At 40.5% G+C, this 18,996-nt stretch overlaps 1 protein-coding gene across 2 annotated transcripts in view; it reads left to right on the plus strand.

Annotated features, from left to right (window-relative positions):
• The window catches only part of KCTD3 (potassium channel tetramerization domain containing 3), a 65,810-nt gene that overhangs the window by 29,006 nt on the left and 17,808 nt on the right, over positions 1 to 18,996 (plus strand). For both annotated transcript variants that reach the window (XM_065938327.1, XM_065938326.1), the window contains exon 10: positions 10,123 to 10,238. In XM_065938327.1, coding sequence (XP_065794399.1) covers positions 10,123 to 10,238 — 116 coding nt within the window. The remainder of the gene's footprint in view (positions 1 to 10,122; positions 10,239 to 18,996) is intronic.

The raw sequence follows: 18,996 nt of genomic DNA on the forward strand, positions 1-18,996 counted from the left end.
TCTACTTTACTTTCTTAAGTCATTCAGGACCATTAATTGTTTTTGTATGTATAGGTTTTATCTATTGATATTTACCATAATAGGAGTTAATACTGACATTCTGATAATTTAAAAAATAACAATAAAAACCCATTACATGGTAACATGAATAATTTTAGTAAAAAATAACTATCTCCAAAGTGGGAAGAGTGGCAGTGGTTTACCGTTTTGTAAACCTCTTTTATGTTTGATTGAACCTATTTGTGCATTCAGTCTCCTGTGACTGAATTTGTTCTTCTGGTTGAACTTGGTGAAGAGTTTGGCTTCACACAGATATATGGTTGGAAAAAACATTTTTATATAGTCTTTTTAGATAATTGTGGATATTGTTTGCTCCTGTCCCCAAATTTTGAAATCATATTGATGAACTCTGTTCGTATAGATCATACTCTGTTAAATTAAAGTCAGTCTATTTTGTACTTTGAATGGATCTTTTTGTCCTTATATAATTTTGTATAACATCATGCATTGGTCATTTTTTAAGTGTTGGTTTACTGAGTCATGTAAAATCTTCAAAATGTTGATACCTTTCATTGTCAGTACAGTTAAAAAAATCACATTTATTACTATAACCACTGATCACATCTGTGAATTCCAATGTGTTAGGAAGTTTTCATACTTACTGTGGCAGAAAACATTTTCCAGATTCCTGATTTTCACTTGAAGCATTGAGCTTGTATCACTGAAATAACAAATTTGCTCTGTTCCACTTTTTGGGGGAAGTCTACCAGATACCAGAACTGAATTACCATAGGTGTAAGTCATCCTGTGCAGTGAAAATGGTCCCGTGTGAAAGAAACAGCTGATTTCCTCTCAGATCCAGCAGTTGGGAATGTGCTTCTCCACACAGAGAGAGGACTTAGTCACATAGAATATTAAGAAGACATGCCTTCAAAATTGAGACTTAGTAAAAATTCTTACACAGATTGCTTCATCTAGGAAATTCTTAAGTTAAACTGTTTTCTTTCCTTGAAAATGTGGCAGAGAAGAATTTAATCACTACCAGTATAGTTTACTGCCACTCCTTTGATTCATGCTAAGGTGTGTGCTGTTTTTACCCAACATTGCTTTGCATCGTTATTGCAAAGATCAACACAGATGTTCTAGGATAAAGCATGAGATTCGTAAGTTTTCAAAACTTTGAATATTTCAGTGTCGTGTGTATTTGTAATCAACAGACCGGTTCCAAATAGGAAAAGGAGTAAGTCAAGGCTGTATATTGTCACCCTGCTTATTTAACTTATATGCAGAGTACATCATGAGAAACGCTGGGCTGGAAGAAGCAAAAGCTGGAATCAAGATTGCCGGGAGAAATATCAATAACCTCAGACATGCAGATGACACCACCCTTATGGCAGAAAGTGAAAGTAAAGAGGAACTAAAAAGCCTCTTGATGAAAGTGAAAGAGGAGAGTGAAAGAGTTGGCTTAAAACTCAACATTCAGAAAACTAAGATCATGGCATCGGGTCCCATTACTTCATGGGAAATAGATGGGGAAACAGTGGGAATAGTGTCAGACTTTATTTTTGGGGGGTCCAAAATCACTGCAGATGGTGATTGCAGCCATGAAATTAAAAGACACTTACTCCTTGGAAGGAAAGTTATGACCAACCTAGATAGCATATTAAAAAGCAGAGACATTACTTTGCCAAAAAAGGTCCGTCTGGTCAAGGCTATGGTTTTTCCAGTGGTCATGTATGGATGTGAGAGTTGGACTGTGAAGAAAGCTGAGTGCCGAAGAATTGGTGCTTTTGAACTGTGGTGTTGGAGAAGACTCTTGAGAGCCCCTTGGACTGCAAGGAGATCCAACCAGTCCATCCTAAAGGAGATCAGTCCTGGATGTTCATTGGAAGGACTGATGCTGAAGCTGAAACTCCAATACTTTGGCCACCTCATGCAGAGCTGACTCGTTTGAAAAGACCCTGGTGCCAGGAAGAATTGAGGGCAGGAGGAGAAGGGGACGACAGAGGATGAAATGGCTGGATGGCATCACCGACGCGGTGGGCATGAGTTTGAGTAAACTCCGGGAGTTGGTGATAGACAAGGAGGCCCGGCGTGCTGCGATTCACGGGGTCGCAAAGAGTCAGACACGACTGAGCGACTGAACTGAACTGAATTCATATAAAAGATCTTTAATGATTGGTTGAGGCTGGTACTAGATGAAGAGAAACAAAACACGAGGTGCAGCTACATCTGTGTATTTGTAAGACAGAAATGCAGTTCTGCAGACAAGGTACTGTCTGCCAGTCTTTAATTTGAGGCTTTACTGGGTCACTGAAGAGGGCCAGCATTGTGGCTTCCTTTGCTGACGTTCATCTTGCAGGCATTCAGCATTGCCATCTGTCCAGGCTTTCCTAGTCTCCCAGCGAGGCGTGCCCTCCCCTCGCTGGAGCAGTGCCATACCCTGCCCAGGAGGAAGGGTCAATGACTTTTTCATTTCTAGTTTGAGGTTCTGTAATAGTTCATGGCTTTTCAAAAGTCTTTCCTATCTTCATTTAAAATACTTCTTTAAACTCTCGAGTACTTGGTCTGAAAGAACCCACAACTGGCTTTATAATACTGTTCAAAGAGGTTTTGTTGCTTAGGCACAATAAGGCAAGTTATTAACGTGTATAAACTGGGGGGAAAATTGTTATTTAAAATTTTATATGCAGTTTTGCCCAGTTTCTTTAGAGTCCTTCTTTCCATGAATCAAAGAATTCCTCTAGGTCATATTTATATTTGTCAGCTCTGTTGGATTTATATGGATTGAGCAGGCAAGTAAAGTACAATAAAAATGTATTAAAAATAAATTTATTTCAGAACAAAATATTTAACAGTTTTAGGTAAAATTTAAAAATGTAGAAAGATTTTTATAACATTTTAAAAACTAACATTGCAGAATAGCAAAGTGTACTTTTTTCTTGTATTTCTTTGTAGGCTCAAGAAAAACTTGTATTCTAAAATAATTACAGCAGTTATAACCGAAGACAGCTATTAAAGATAGTGGAAGTATTTAGGCCAAAATTAAGTTAGTCTTGGGAAACTCAGTTGTACCCCCAGCCTGCCACCATAAACCACCCTAGAAAACAGAAGAATACATGTGCAGGTGCCGTTGTCTCAGTGGTGACCTCACGTCATGGAGCCTCTGGAGAACTCCTTGTCTGCACATTCTTGAGATAATGAGAGGTTTTTATTTTTAAAGGCAAAGAAAATAGTCTTGACTTCAGGCTTCCGGAGGGTTTCCACAGACCGGTGAGGATTCCCAGACCATGCTTGGGGCATCATTGTTCTAGACCATTTCTCTTTCCTTCTGTCTCCGTGCCCCATCCTCCCCATCCCCCCACCGCTGCACCTGCCTGGATTTCAGATTTCATTCCTTCTGGACTTACACTTGATGTAGTGTGCTCAGCTGCCCTTTGGATTACTACCCTTCATTCCTTTGAAATTACTAACTCTGATTTTCTAACTCAGAAATTCTTTACCTCCACTGGGATCTTGACTCATTGCATTCCATCAGGCTTGGATTCTCTGTTTACAGTCACTCTAGCATAGAGCCTCTATTTTCTTCTCTTTCTCCCTTTGCTTTACCTACCTGAAGAAACTGTAGCCCAGGCCAAATTGGCATTACTCTCCTGAATAGCCAGGTGAAGTGCGGAGAAAGAAATGTGTGCACACCCAGAACAGTAGTCTTAACTTGTGACCTCTCTCTGGCGGACCTTTAAAGGTTACCCAGAAATCCTAGCACATTATCCGTATCTGATCTTGTTTCTATGTCTTCCTCCTCTCTTCATGATTTGAAGTTGCTCTAATCATGTCCCTAAGCACTGTCTACAACCACTCCTGTTAGTGCCACTCATGGATCTGTACTCTGCTAAATCCTAGGATCCAGTTCATAGTCTTCATCTGATTAGAACTGTCATTTGATATAGTTGATTTGATTACTGTTTCCTTTTGAAGACTTTCTTCCTTTGGCTTCTGGAACACTTCATTATCATGATTTTTATCCTCACTCTTTGTTTTTTCTCAGTTCCTTTTGATAGTTCTTCCTTATTTGCCAAATTTCAAAATGTTGGCATGCCCCAGGGCTTAGTCCTTGGGCTTCATTCCTCTATTTCTGTGTCTGTTCCTCAAGATATTCCCAGGTTCAGTGATTTGCTAGAAGGACCCAGAGGACTTAGCACATAGATACTTGGAGCTATGGTGTCTTGTAGTGAAAGCATGCAAAGCAAACTGACAAGAGAAAAGACCCGTGGTGGCGTCTGCTCCCGTTACTTCATGGCAAATAGGGGAGAAGCTCAGTGGAGGCCAGGTGCAGGCTTTCAGGGGTCCCTTCCAGTGGTGTTTGCTTAAAACTTCCCCTAGCAGTGAGTTCTGACTGCCTTGTGAGATGTCTCAGGGAAGATCACTAGAGACGTGGTACCCAAGTTTATTACCAGAGGCTAGTCACTGAAGTACACTCTGCCTGGCCTGTACCAAGACTCCAGATTCTTGAAAGGAAAGCAGATGTTCAGCAGAAACCCCATTGTTTACACAGCCATTTAGACTTTTGTTTTTTTTTAGATTTCTTTTGTCTGTAATTTCATATGAGTGAAATTATGTAGTATGTCTTCTTTTGAGTCTGGTTTCTTTCGTTCAATATAATGCTTTTGAGATGCATCCATGTTGTTGAGTGTTTTAGTGGTGCATCCCTTTTTATTGCTGAGTAGTATTTCATTGAATTAATATGCCAGAATTGGTTTATCTGTTCATTTGTTGATAGACATTTGGTTTACTTTCAATTTGGGGATGCTAGGAATAAAGCTACTATAAACAGTTAAGTAGAACTCTTTATATGGACATTTTAAAAATTAAATATCTGGGTGTGGAATTTCTGGGATGTATGAAAAGTGCATGCTTAATGTTATGAGAAAATGTAAAACTGTCTTGCACGTGGTTAAATCATTTTACATTTGTACTAGCAGTATATGAGAGTTCTGGTTGCTCCACACCCTTTCCAACACTTTTTCATTGTCTTAATTTGAGCCATTCTAGTAGATATACAGTGATTTTAATATTGGGTTTGATTGCATTTCCCTAATGACTAATGGTATTAAACATCTTTTCATATCCTTATTGGCCGTTTGTACTATTTTTTTTTTGAGACACGTCTTTTAAAAATCATTACCCTCTTTTTATGAGATTGTCATCCTGTTACTGATTTGTAATAGATTAGATTACGTAGATCTAATCTAATCTGTACGTAGATTGGATTAGTGGTTTGCAACTTGGGATAATGTCCCTCGGGGCCTATGGGAATGTCTGGAGACATTTTTGGTTGACACCATTGTGGGAGGAGTCTTCTGTCTTCCTCCCGCACTTCCCCTCCCCCATTTCTCTTTCCATATTATCCCTCCCTCATTCCCTCTTCTCTCTTCCTCTTTTGGAGATTCAGTTTCATGTTATGACGCTTTATATTTGCCTAGAGGCCATTGGAGCACTAGTTGTTTCCAGTTTCTTTCCTCCCCATCCTTCAGTTTAGATCAGTATCTTACTGTCTTTTGCCATTTTGCTGTGGTATTCGTTTAGTCTGCAGTGGAACCCATATGATAAGCTTTTTATTTGAAATGTTGGCCTTTTCAGCTCTAAGATTGCCTTTTAAAATTTTTATTTTAGTTTGTTTCTCTGCTGAGATTTTTCTAGTCTGTTCACTCACTATGTCCTGTTTTTTAATTAAACTCAACATATTCATTATAGCTGTTTTACTAGTTTTTGTCTGCTAAATCTATTATTTGAATCATCTGATTTATTTTGAGTTAGGGTTTCTTGCTTTTTCACATGTCTAGGAACTTGTGATATATGCTGGGCATTGCATGATCCATTATGCAGGGAGTATGGATTAATAGTGCTTTTAAGATGTGAGTTTTGTTCCAGCAGGCAGTTAAATTACCAGAGGACGTTTATTCTGCTAAGCTTGTTGTTCGTTTGCTTTGTTAAGGACAGGTACCCTTTCTCAGCTTTATATTTTATTTTAGGGCATGGGTCCTACTCAGGGTGTGTTAAGTATTGTCATTTTGGAATCTTAACAGAATGCCTGAAGAGTGAAAGACTCTTCACACTTACTGAGCTGGAACTATTGAATTCACCCGCAAGTGACCTCTACTATCTCCACTCAGCTCCCAGGCCTGCTGCAGCCCCTCTTTTTTATTCCTTATGGATTCTCAGGCCAGCCCAGGTGCAGCCTGGCCTCAGCCAAGGCAGAGGGAAACTAGGGAAACCCCTCTAAAATTCTGTGCCATCCTCATATTCACCCTGGTGCGTTTCCCTTCTTTCTTATATCTTATTCGTAAATTCTAGCTTCCTCAACAGCTCTGGCCTCTGATCTCAGCTTTCTCAGTTGAGAAAAACCATCATTTGGTTTTCCCTTGAGTTTCACCTCCCTGTTGTCAGGAAGGCTTATACAGAAAGCTAGTTTGATCGTGGGGCTTATCTTGTGTATTTACTGGCTTTCAAGTCTCCTGCTGCCTGTTGTCCAATGTCTAAAAACGGTTGTCTCATGTATTTTGGCCAGGCTTTTGTTATTGTTGTTTATAGTGAGAAATAGTCTGATGTCATGTTATCCATCATGACTGTTAGTGAAAGTCCACACTAAAACTTCAGGGAAAAAACTTAGAATGTTTTGAAATTATAATATACTTGTAATTATATAGAAAGATCAATTGTGATTTTAGTTTGTTTTTTCAAGTTGCCACTTGTAACATGCCAGTAAGTGAAGATTTTATGCCTTGCTTTTTTTTTCCCCAAAGGCTGACTTGCTAGCTATTTACTGAGATAATACATAGTAATTTATTCACACCCTGTAAAAGAGATCATTTGTTGTTATAAATATTCTTCAGAACTTGACAAAACCATCCAAAGAAAACTTGAGAGCTGGTGTATCCATGATAGAGCTCCCTTAGAGGCTGAATCCCTTCATTATAACTTACATCAGACAGTACTGCTGGCTTGCTGCTATAAGCAGTTTTTACCAGGAGGCTCCCTTAAGACAGGAACTTGTCATTATTTACAGTGTCTTCTTTGTGGATAACGGTCTGGGTTGTTGAGTCTAAGCAAGGGTCGGGGGTGACACTTTAAATTTCTTGAGATGGTTCAGAATGTCTTTCTTGATTTCCCAGAATCTTACTCTTCTCTCAAGTTATCAGTGTTTGCTAGTTTTCCTGTTTTTATTTCTACCTTTCACATAGCCTGTGTTACTGAATATAGGTATCTTAATGTGTTCTGAAAAATTGTCTAGCATCAAAATTAAAATACTCATACATGAGAATCCCTGAAACTGCATGTGAAATGATTACACTGCTTTGAAGTGGCAAGTTTATTTCTCAACCAGTTTAGCTTTTGTGTGCAGGCTTTGTTTTGTTTTGCTCTGGTTTTTCTGGTTGACAGGTTGGGCTGAGGTGATCGATTCATGTGTATAAATACGTATTTATAAATACGTAAAAGTTAAGGTGTGTATAAGGAAGACATTCCTAGCCATACTTTCCGGGTTTGTTTTTCATTTTTGTCAAGCTTATATCATTTTCATTCCTTGCGAGATGCCTGGCTTTTTCAAGATTGGTTGAGAATTTTCAAGGTGTTGTTTATTGCCACTGGCCTGGTCTCATATATAGTACAGTTCTGAACAGAAAGAGAAATATCCCTCATTGATATAAAATTCAAAAGAAATCAGTTACCTTTTCTGGCTTATGGTTTTAACATGTTGCAGTTACATTTAATAGTTTTTTTTCTCCCCATGAGTTCTTCAAAGTCTTGTGAATCCTTGTTTTTCTCAACTAGATGCTGAGAAAATTGTTCTCGTTGTCACATATTAGGTACCTTTTTAAAAATAAAAAAAATCTGATACCTGAAACAGCTAAAGATCCACATAAAATGGTCTTCTAAATGAGACTTATTTAGACTTATTCTATAATGAGACTTATGGTTAAATAAAAAGATACTTTTCATAAGATACTTTTCAAATAATTAAGATAATACTATTTTTTTTAAGATAATACTATTTAAATGTTAAAATTGGATTATAACATTTTTAAGGTGAAAGTGATCCTTGAGACACTGAGCGTAGACCCTGTTTTATCGATTAGATAAGTAACCCGAAAAGTGGTGAAGGTACTTTCAGAGCCAGGATTCCAACACAGAATCTTCCTGACTGCAGGTGTAGTGCTCAGCTACAGAGAGACAGCTGTGCAGTGCCACACGGACAAGACCAAGGTTAGCCGGGGCAGCTGTGGCTCTTTTGCTGTTAATGTGAGCTCTCCTTACAAGGTCCTTCCTCACCTGTGTCTCCTCTGCCCTTTTCTCAGATTCCCTGGGCTTACCCATTCCAAGTCCCCCCGTTTGAGGAACTTGTTTTCACCTTTTTAAAAACCCAATTCAGAGGGCTTCTTTCCTAAGAAATATTCTGAAAACTCTTTTCCTACTCTCTTTTATTCTTCTGGTTGTTACTTTATGCATCCTTTTGTTGCATTATAATTGGTTGTGGGGTTTTTTTCCTCTTTTAAATCACAAGTACCTAGTAAGATACTATTTTCTCACATGTGTTTGCTTTTCCTTGAAGTATAGTTGATTTACAGTATTGTGTTAGCTTCAGTTGTACGGCAGAGGAATTCAGAGATAGATCATATGTATACATTCTTTTTTAAAAAATTACCTTTGACTGTGCTGGGTCTTTGTTGCTGCATGCGGGCTTCCTCTAGCTGCAGTGGGCAGGGGCTCCTTTTCCTTGTGATGTGCGAGCTTCTCGTTTTTGGTGGTTTCCCTTGTTGCAGAGGCTCTGGGGCCGTTGGGCTCAGTAGTTGTGGTGCGTGGGTTTAGTTGCTCCCCGGCATGTGGACTCCTCCTGGGCCAGTGATCCAGCCTATATCCCGTGCATTGGCAGGTGGATTCTTAACCACTGGACTATCGGGCAGTCCTCTGTATATATTTTTTTGTTTTTGATTCTTTTCCATTATAGGTTACTGCCAAGATATTGAATTTAGTTCCTTGTGCTATACAGTAAATCCTTGTTGTTTAACTATCATTTCATGTATTTTAATCCCGTGGCCTAGTATAGTGTATCTGGAGTGAATTAAATTGAAATCTGCAATACTGGCAGATGAGAGGTTTAAAATAAGCTCTGATAAAGGCCTGAATGTTTACTTTGAACACAGCATGACTACTCGCTGTTTCATTTTTCTTGTTTGCTTATTTTCAGTTTTATAGATACATTGTGGATAGTTGGGTTGCCAAGTCTGTGTCTTCAGATCAGTGATTCTCAAATATCCGGTCTGTGAGCAGGCTGCAGCTAAAGCTTCTATGAATTTTATACAAAGGCAGTGGGTTTTCTCATTTAGTGGGCCTAGCATGAATCCCAGGATCCTTGCTATTTTATTATGTTCACTTTAAATCTACCCAGTTGTTTTGATGGTCAGCTATGGTTTTTCCGATAGTCATGTACGGATGTGAGAGCTGGACAATAAAAAAGGCTGAGCACCAAAGAATTGATGCTTTTGAACTGTGGCGCTGGAGAAGACTCTTGAGAATCCCTTGGACAGCAAGGAGATCAAACCAGTCAATCCTAAAAGAAATCAGCCCTGAATATTCATTGGAAGGACTGATACTGAAGCTCCGATACCTTGGCCACTTGATGTGAAGAGCCAACTCATTAGAAAAGACCCTGATGCTGGGAAAGTTAAGGCAGGAGAACGGGGTGACAGACGATGAGATGGGTGGATGGCATCACTGATTCAATGGACATGAGTTTTTGCAAGCTCTGGGAGATGGTGAAGGACAGGGAAACCTGGCGTGCTGCAGTCCATGGGGTTGTAGAGTTGGACACGCCTGAGTCACTGAACAACTACATCTAGGTTTGGGAGCCACAGCTTCAGATAACAAGCTGTTCAATCAGAGTGAGATTACTTGGGGCAAACTTTTACCTGCTGTTTAAGAGCTTAAAGTTTCTTATTTCTGGTTCCCAAAATGTCTGGCACATAATTTGTAGAAATGAGACGCCTTTAAGATGTTTTTAGGCTGAGTTTTGATTAATTGAAAGCTGGTGATTGCTTAACCTCCGTTTTTTTATTATCATTTAAGGAGTGTTCAGCCTTGGTGTTCCTGTCGATGCTCTCTTCTTTATTGGTAACCAGTTGGTGGCCACGAGTCATACAGGGAAAGTGGGAGTGTGGAATGCTGTCACCCAGCACTGGCAGGTTAGTTTTAACTAATGCGTGTCACAGAAATGAGATTATTTCTGAAACGTGTGCTGATTGTGCATGTGCTCTGTTCTTGTGGAATTCGTATTGTTTCTGTTTTGATTATATAGAATATTGAATATATTTAGTGGTAAATTAGCTTCTGGATACAAGTCTGACTATATTTTCAAGAATCTTAAGTCACTTTGGAAAATGAGTGGGTTTTTATACTGTGATTTGACATTTCTGTATTGCCTTGAAATGTTTTAAGTTTTATGCCTTGGGAAAAAGTTAGTCCAGGCAAACTTCATCTCCTGAGTGGAAGCACAGTTCTGTAGGAAAATAGAGGATAGCTAACTAAATGGTCTCAGGTACTTGAGACGAACAAGGATATAAGACTGAAGAAAGGTTAATACCTGATTCTGAAGAAGAGGAGAAAAATTAAAGAACTTTAAGCAGAGAGTGATTTGATCAGATCCATGGTTTAGAAAGATAACAATAATAGCTAATACAAAAAGTGGACTGGAGATCAGGGAAGGTATCCAGCAAAAGAAGCAGAGATTCAGCCAGAGTGAGTAGATGGTAAGAGACTATTTGAAAAGCAATTCGTAAGCCATCCTAAAACGATGAGGATTGGTATCTGATTAGATATAGAAAATTAAAGAAGAGAGATGGCTTTCTAATTTTGGCAGTTGGGTGGCTGGTAGTATTTTAAATTGAAAGGGAATGGAGTGAGAGAAGCATATATGCTGGTGCATAGTGTGAGGAATAATTAGAATGATTAAATATGTTTCTTTTGAGATTCCTGTGGGCATCCGAATACAGGGGCTCAGGAAACAGTTGGGAGTACCTCTTTGGAATTTAGGAAAGAAGAAAGGGCTAGAAAAAAGCATTTGGAAACCACAACACTTCTGTGGTAATTGAAAGATAAGAATTGATAAGATATTTCCATTGAAAGGATATCTCTAAGGAAAAGCCAGAACTAAAATGCTGGGTAACATTAGCTTTTTCAGGGAACAGGATAGGAAATGAAGAGCTAAAGGGACACATAAGGTGCGATTGGGAAATGGTGTTGGTTTTGGTGGTAGAATATCATTTGCAAAGTTAGGTTGTGGTGGGGAGACAGATTACAGGAACTGAGAAATTAAAAGATCAGAGATTAGAGGCAGCAAGTTCAGAATGTTTTTCAAAAGTTTGATGATGAAGTAGAGCAGAGAAATGAAGTGATAGTTTAAGGATCAAGGCTAGATGGAGGAAAAGATATTCAGTGCTTCATTTTTTTCTCTAGGATTTTAGAAGCTTGAGCATGCTTGTTAGTCAGAGAAGGGAGTTGACAGAGAAAGCATTTAAAGATTGGAAGAATGGAGATGGTTGCTAGTCCCATAGAAGTCAGGAGTATACGTACATAGTGTCTAGGGCATAGTAGACCCAATAAACCCAAAAGAGAAGAAAGACTTCTTTCTGTGTGACAGAAGGGTCAGGAAGGAGTACTGTGGAGGAGAAAGGCATGGAGGTGTGTTTGAGGGATTGCAGAGATTATAAATCTTTATAAGGGACCTGGTTGGTACAGTTTTATGAGTTTCTTCCTTAATCCTCAGTACTGGGAGGGAACAAGAGCAAGAGAAAACAGCAAAAGATGTAATTAAATGGGTCTGACACACAAAGGGATGAGAAACATAAAATGGCAAACCAGTTGAAATTGTAAGATTGAAATGGATTACTAGGCAAGCAGAGAAGGATGCAAGGATTCTAGGGACTGGAGAGAAGGTAAAGCAGGTCGATGACTTAAAAGGAGTGGAAATTGTGAAGATAGGAAGTTGTTGTCAAAGGCTGAAATTAAGATTTTGGAGTTGGAGCAGTTCTCGGTGATGTCATTTAAATCATATGTTGGACTGACTTAAAGGTGAAAGTAGTTGCAATAGGGGTCAGAGAACTGTGAGGGTCATCAGGGTGGACATATTGGTACCAGGATGGTGACAGAGAATAGGACAAAAATACAGCTGATCAGATGCCCAGCTCCTCAGCAAAGGTGATAGGTTGATCTGGAAACTGCAGTTGGGGCAGAGAGAGGGTAATTGAATGTCATGCTTGAGTTGAGCTTGTGCAGGGATGTCCTTGAGATCTTATGGCAGGGCCTAACAAGTGCCAATATTTTGGCCATCTGATGCGAAAAGCTAGCTCATTGGAAAAGACACTGATGCTGGGAAAGATTGAGGGCAGGAGAAGATGGGGACTACAGAGGATGAGATGGTTAGATGACATCACCAACTCAATGGACATGAGTTTGTGCAAACTCTGGGAGATGGTGGAGGACAGGGAATCCTGGCATGCTGCTGCTGTTGATGGGGTCGCAAAGAGTCAGACATTATTTAGCCACTGAACGGCAACAAAAGATGGTGGGGAAGTGGTGAGAGAGTGAAAGACTTGCAATGAAAGAGATTATGATCAGGGAAAATTAAGTTTCATTCTAGATGAAGACATGGAAGTCATGGTTGTTAGAAAAAGATACTAGCTAAGATTAGGTGGGGCTAGTGTCAGCCGATTTAGCATTGTTCTGTAAATCCCAATGGCTCAGCAAGTAAATATCTGCCTGCAATGCTGGAGACGCAGGTTCAGTCCCTGAGTTGGGAAGGTCCCCTGGAGGAGGAAATGGCAATCCACTCCAGTATTCTTGGCTGAAAAATCCCAAGGACTATGGAGCCTGGTGGGCTACAGTCCACAGAGTCACAAAGCCTGACACGACTGAGCACACACAGATGCACTGCAAATCCAAAGCAAGCAAATGTGGCATGTGCAGGGCAGTTAGTGGTCAGTACACAAGACATCCAGGAGTCAAGTCTCCTCGCCAGTGACTGAGCTAATTCACATAGGACCTTCCATATAGGCACAGAAAAGGCATCACAAAGGTGTTAGCGTAAAAGTGATGGGTCCGGGAGTGTGGGAAAGGACTGGTCTAGGTTGATCTAAAATTGAGGAGGAGGGATTCTTCAGCTGGTGCTGTTCCTGCAAAGAGGAATGTGGATTTTAATGATTTGTGGAAGGTCTGCTCTCAGGTAGGTTACTTGGCTAATATGTAAAGTCTGAACTTTCAGTGGCTCGGAGAAGTGGTGCTATCTGTGCCATAAAACTTGTAAGGTACATTTCAGTTCCTAAAGGAACATGTGTCTTTATCAGCTTTTTTGTCTTTTCTAATGTCACAACTGCGTGTAAAAATTTTCATATTTTTGAGATCCCCGAAACTATACTGGTGTCCTCAAAGTGCATACTTCTTAAGCTTTTAATCCCATGGGTATAGCCTGTTGCTTCTTGTTTGGTACATGCGTGAGTTGAAAACCATAGCTGACAAAGTAGGTTTGTTATCACATTTCAGGAAGACCTGGGGTAAGTTGAACATTCATGCAGCAAACAAGCCTTGTAACTTATAACCTAGATAGATGATTTATTTATTTTGTTTTTTGGTGTTCAGGACCAAGCTAGTCTGTCATGAAATCTCAGTGTCTGATCTGAAAATCTCAACAGACAGTTGTGACCTGGGGCTGACTCCTGTGACTGCTGTGGCACAGATGAGCAGATTCTGATGTGGCCTGAAGCCACAGTTCTGCCCGGGAGTAACTCAGAAGTACACAGGACAACTGGTGTAGTTCCTGACTCCAGTTGTAAAATCAAGATTGATTTGAAATATTTGAGTCAGATGAGCAAGCCTGAGAGCAAGAGTTTTTAAGCCTGAAAGCCATGGTGGTATTTAGGGGTAGCAGTTTCTCACTGTAGCTCTTGCCTGGTGGCTCAGATGGCCTGCCAGCGCAGGAGACATAAGAGACTTGGGATCCCTGGGTCAGGAAGACCCCCTGGAGAAGGAAATGGTACCCCACTCCAGTATTCTTGCCTGGAGAATTCCATGGACAGAGGAGCCTGGTAGGTTACAGTTCATGGGATCGCAAAGAGTCGGGCATGACTGAGCGACTGAACACACAAAACACACGTGTGCGCTAGGGCAGCTTCAGTGAAGTGTTAATAAAAGTGTCATGTACGCATTGTATCTGATGGGAGTAAGAAAAAGGGAAATTAACGTTTAGAAGAAACATTTCAGTTTTCTCTTTAATTCCTCTTTAGATTTAAGAAGATTAGAAATAAGGAGTGTTTCAAATAGGTAGGCTAGGCTGAGTTACATGGCAGAATAACAGTTTTAGGACTTATTTCCTCAGTCATTCAAGTTTAAATGTAGATGTATATTGGAAACATTACAGGTTTCATTCTCATATTGAAAGACAGTTTTGGAAGTCAGTCCTGGAAAGTCGTTGTATATCCTGATTCCTAAAGGATCAGAAACCTGTTCATTCTGGAAGACTGGGATCATCAGCCAGTCACCTTCTGAGTCATAAGCTAACTGAACAGTGGAGGGCAAGCTTGAGGAGGAAATTCAGGCTCTGGGAACGGAGAATGAAAGTGAATTTCTGTGGTCTGAGGGCTGTGCTGGACCAGAATGCGGGAGGCTTGTTTGATATCACTTCCCTTCTGTTGTGGTCTGATGCACTTGCAGCACTGATGTTGCAAGTACGGTTTGGTGGGATTGGCTGTCTTGTTTTTTGTATTTGTAACAGGTTTGTGAGCCCTGCAAGGTACAGATAAGGTGGGAATTGGAATCTTAGGGCCAGAATTCATTGGAGAGAGGACTGGCATTTGGGTGTCTACTGTGTCCTGAACACTATCCCAAGTAGGTTGTTTTTCTGAGTTGGGATGTGCAGCAGCACAGCTGAGCCAGCTGAGTCTCTGGCGAGGAGACGTGACACCTGGATGTCTACTGTGAGCTGACCACCGCCGTGTCACACGTGCTTGCTTAGGTTTTCAGTGCGTGTGTGTGCTCGGTCGTGTAGGCTCTTTGTGACTCTGTGGGCTGTAGTCCACCAGGCTCCTTTGTCCTTGGAGTGGGTTGCCCTTTCCTCCTTCAGGGGACTTTCCCGACCCAGGGGTTGAACCTGCGTCTCCTGCCTTGCAGGCAGATTCTTTACTTGCTGAGCCATCGGGATTTACAGTACAATGCTAAATCAGCTGACACTAGCCTTGCCAATACTGACATACAGAAATATTGGGTAAAAATATTAAATAGTATATATCGTATTAATATCAGATATTGAATTATATTTGCTATTTGTTTCTTTATACATAGTTGCATACCACATATCAAAGTCAAGGCTCTGGATTCTGGGATTCCACCAGAAACAAGAAAGAGGCATGGCTTCAGGGGACAGTGTAATTCCAGCCTTGTGCAAAAAGCTGAAGCTTTGATAATCTGCCTAAGTCCCTGAGAAGAAGACTGGGAAAATTTTGCTTAATAATTTTGGAATAGAAAAACTTGATATATGTTCCATATCTTGGATTGGGAAAGGTAGTTCAGGAGAAAACCATCAATGAGAAATTGAGGCCACAATCATATTGAGAGTACAGATACATGAATTGTGCTTTGGGAGCTCCAATTTGAGAAATTTATAGAACTGGTCTAGGGTCATGTACATTTCTAGAGGTGGACATTAAACCAAACAAGATATGGCACACAGGACTTCACGAAAGAAATATTTTCTAATGAAAGTGAGCCCATAACCTTCCTAAATTGGTAAAGTACACATGAGAGCAAATGAGGGAAAGTCATCAAATGTAGGCAGGAATACAAATGTTCCCTAGAGCTGACCATAATTGAACAATTAGCTACTATTGAATAAATTTCTAAAGTTATTTAATGAGAAAGAAGGACTAAACTATAATGAATAGGAACAGTCAGAAAAGAAGCAAAATAAAACTGTGGAAATTTGAAAGCCATTGAAAATTCAAAACAAAACTTACTCAGTGTAGGGGTCCCCCGCGTCCGGGCTGCAGACCCGTACCACCTGTCAGATCCGTGGTGCCTTTGGATTAGGAGTAACGTGCAAATTGCTTGAATCATCCCAGAGTCAACCCTCTCCATCCCTCCCACCAACCCCAGTCTGTGGAAAAATTGTCTTCCACAAAACTGGTCCCTGATGCCAGAAAGGTTAGGGACTGCTGAACTTAAGGTGTTAAACGGAAAGACAAATAAAAAGACAGTGGATGCTTCTGAGAGAATCATTCACAGTGAAGCAGAAAGTGAGTAGAAAATATGAAAAGAAGAAATGAGCCAATCACTTTCAGAAAGGAATAGTGGAGATGGGGGAATTTAGAAGAGATAATTGCTCACAGTTTTGGAGAATTAAAGAGAAACATGATTATGTTGATTAAAGAAATACATTAAGGCTGAATAAAATCAAATTCACACATTGTGAATCAATATACACATTGTGATGTAATAGAAGATAAAAAATATCAAAAGGTGTCCATAAAGTACTGACAGGTACATATCGTGTGTGTGTGTGTGTGTGTGTGTGTGTATTAGAGAGACAGAGAATCGCTCAGTTGTGTCTGACTTTTTGTGACCCCTTCGACTGTGTGTGTGTGTGTGTGTGTGTGTGTGTATTAGAGAGACAGAGAATTGCTCAGTTGTGTGTGACTTTTTGTGACCCCTTCGACTGTGACCCTCTAGGCTCCTCTGTTGATGGAATTCTCCAGGCAAGAATACTGTAGTCGGTTGCCCTTTCCTCCTTCAGGGGATCTTCCCAGGCCAAGGATTGAACCTGTGTCTCCTGCCTTGCAGGCGATTCTTTACTGTTGTGAGCCATCAGGGAAACTCCCAGATACACTGTAGTTAGATGTAAAACAGACTCTTCGTGAGCACCAGTAGAAGCCAGAAGACAGTAGGCTATTCTCGAGTTAGTTGAGGAAGTAAGTTTCAACCGAGAACTTTGCATTCAGCAAAACTGTCATTCAAACATGAATGAAAGATGTTTTCATATAATACAGAAAGACTTTGTCACTTATAACCCTCAGTGGAAGGACTGCTGAAGAAATGCCCTTTGACAAGGTTATTTTACTTAGAAGAGGAAGGAGTGGAATACTGCGAACATTACTAGCAAAGGCATTTTCTCGATATGTTGATGAATCTAAATAAGTATTTAAAAAGTAGTGGATGAAAGTTAAAACATTTTGTTAAAAAAATGATTATCCAGGTAGAGATTGTGGTTACAAGATTTAACGGGCCTAGTATTGCTTGGGAAGATAGACTGATTATTTTCAAAATGTAAATCATTTAAATTTTTGCATAGACATTAATGATAATCTCTGAACTACCTTAGGAGAGAAAACTCCCTTCCACCTTAGGTTTGTGACCACCATGACGGAACCACACGTACCGATCAGTGTGGTTTCTCAGGTTCTTGACTGCCTCCTTGCTTACGCTGGGAGAGAAGATCTTGGTACCACCTCCTCTGTAACCTAACTTCACGTGTCCTCTGCTTTTTCTGTTCTCCTTGTGCTCAGAGGTGGACATGAGGAGAAGAGCAGGATGTGGTCGGGGTGCCGGGGAAGAGCTGGTGGTGGTGGCGTTTAGTCGCCAAGTCATGGCTGATGTTTCGCAACCTCAGGGACTGTAGCACGCCAGGCTTCCCTGTCCCTCACTGTCTCTTGGAGTTTGTCCAGGTTCATGTCGTTTGAATCAGTCATGCCATCCAACCATCTCATCTTCTGTTGTCCTCTTCTCCTCCTGCCCTCAGTTTTTCTCAGCATCAGGGTCTTTTCCAATGAATCAGCTCTTCCCATCAGGTGGCCAAAGTTATTGGAGCTTCAGCTTTAGCATCAGTCCTTCCAAAGGATATTCAGGGTTGATTTCCTTTAAGATTGATTAGTTTGATCTCTTTGCTTTCCAAAGGACTCTCAGGAGTCTTTTCTAACACCACAGTTCAAAAGCATCTATTCTTTGGTGCTCAGCTTTCTTTATTGTCCAGCTCTCACATCTGTACATGACTACTAGAAAGACCATAGCCTTGACTATATGAACCTTTGTCAGCAAAGTGATGTCTTTGGTTTTTAACACATTGTTTAAGTTAGTCAGAGCTTTCCTGTCAAGAAGCAGTTGTCTTCTAATTTCATGGCTGCAGTCAGCATCAGCAGTGATTTTAGAGCCTAAGAAGAAGAAATCTGTCACTGCTCCAGGATTTGGAAGGCTCTAATCCTGGAGCCCACCCTCCCAGAGAATAGGAGGTCAGGTGTCTGTCTGGGATGTGCCTGGGAAAGCTCCAGGCTGCTGCCATCCTTTCATTGAAAAATGGTTGAGAGAGAGGAATCTCATGGGCTTACCTACCCCTATCCTCTGACTGTGAAGACTCTGGGGTCGAACTGAAGCACTTTCTGGAGTACCTGAACTAAAAAGATACAGTTGATAGAAGAAGATACATTAGTGAAGCAGCCTCCCCTCCTTTCTTCAGACCTCTTGACCCATCAGGGAAGAGTTCTCAGTGACTACCTTCCTCTGAAGCTGTTGGCTCTAAAACAGAAACCTGACCTGGGGTTGAGGGTGGCCATCAAATCTCTGCAGACATACTGCTAGTGTGACTTATAACCAAGCATGACACCAGAAAGTATGCACAGAAATTAGGGTTGTGAACATGAACAGCTTATAGGAGTCATTATTTCCAAGATTTAGCTGTTTTTAAGTTTGGTTTTTAGTTAAAATTGGTAGATTCTGTGCTGTACTTGCTGTTCTTCAGACATGTGCCTTTTTCCTTTCTCTGCCTAACTCCCAGTTATTTATTTGTTTTGTTTTCAAGCGTTACTTCCTTTTTCAACTTCTCCTTGATCTTTGTCCTTCTCCCTGGACTGGAGTTGGAACAGGAATCCTTTCTTCCTCCATGGTTGTATTGCACATCCTATTTTAGTG

This window comes from Muntiacus reevesi, chromosome 5, assembly GCF_963930625.1.
Source record: "Muntiacus reevesi chromosome 5, mMunRee1.1, whole genome shotgun sequence".
NCBI classification, from domain to species: Eukaryota; Metazoa; Chordata; class Mammalia; order Artiodactyla; family Cervidae; genus Muntiacus; species Muntiacus reevesi.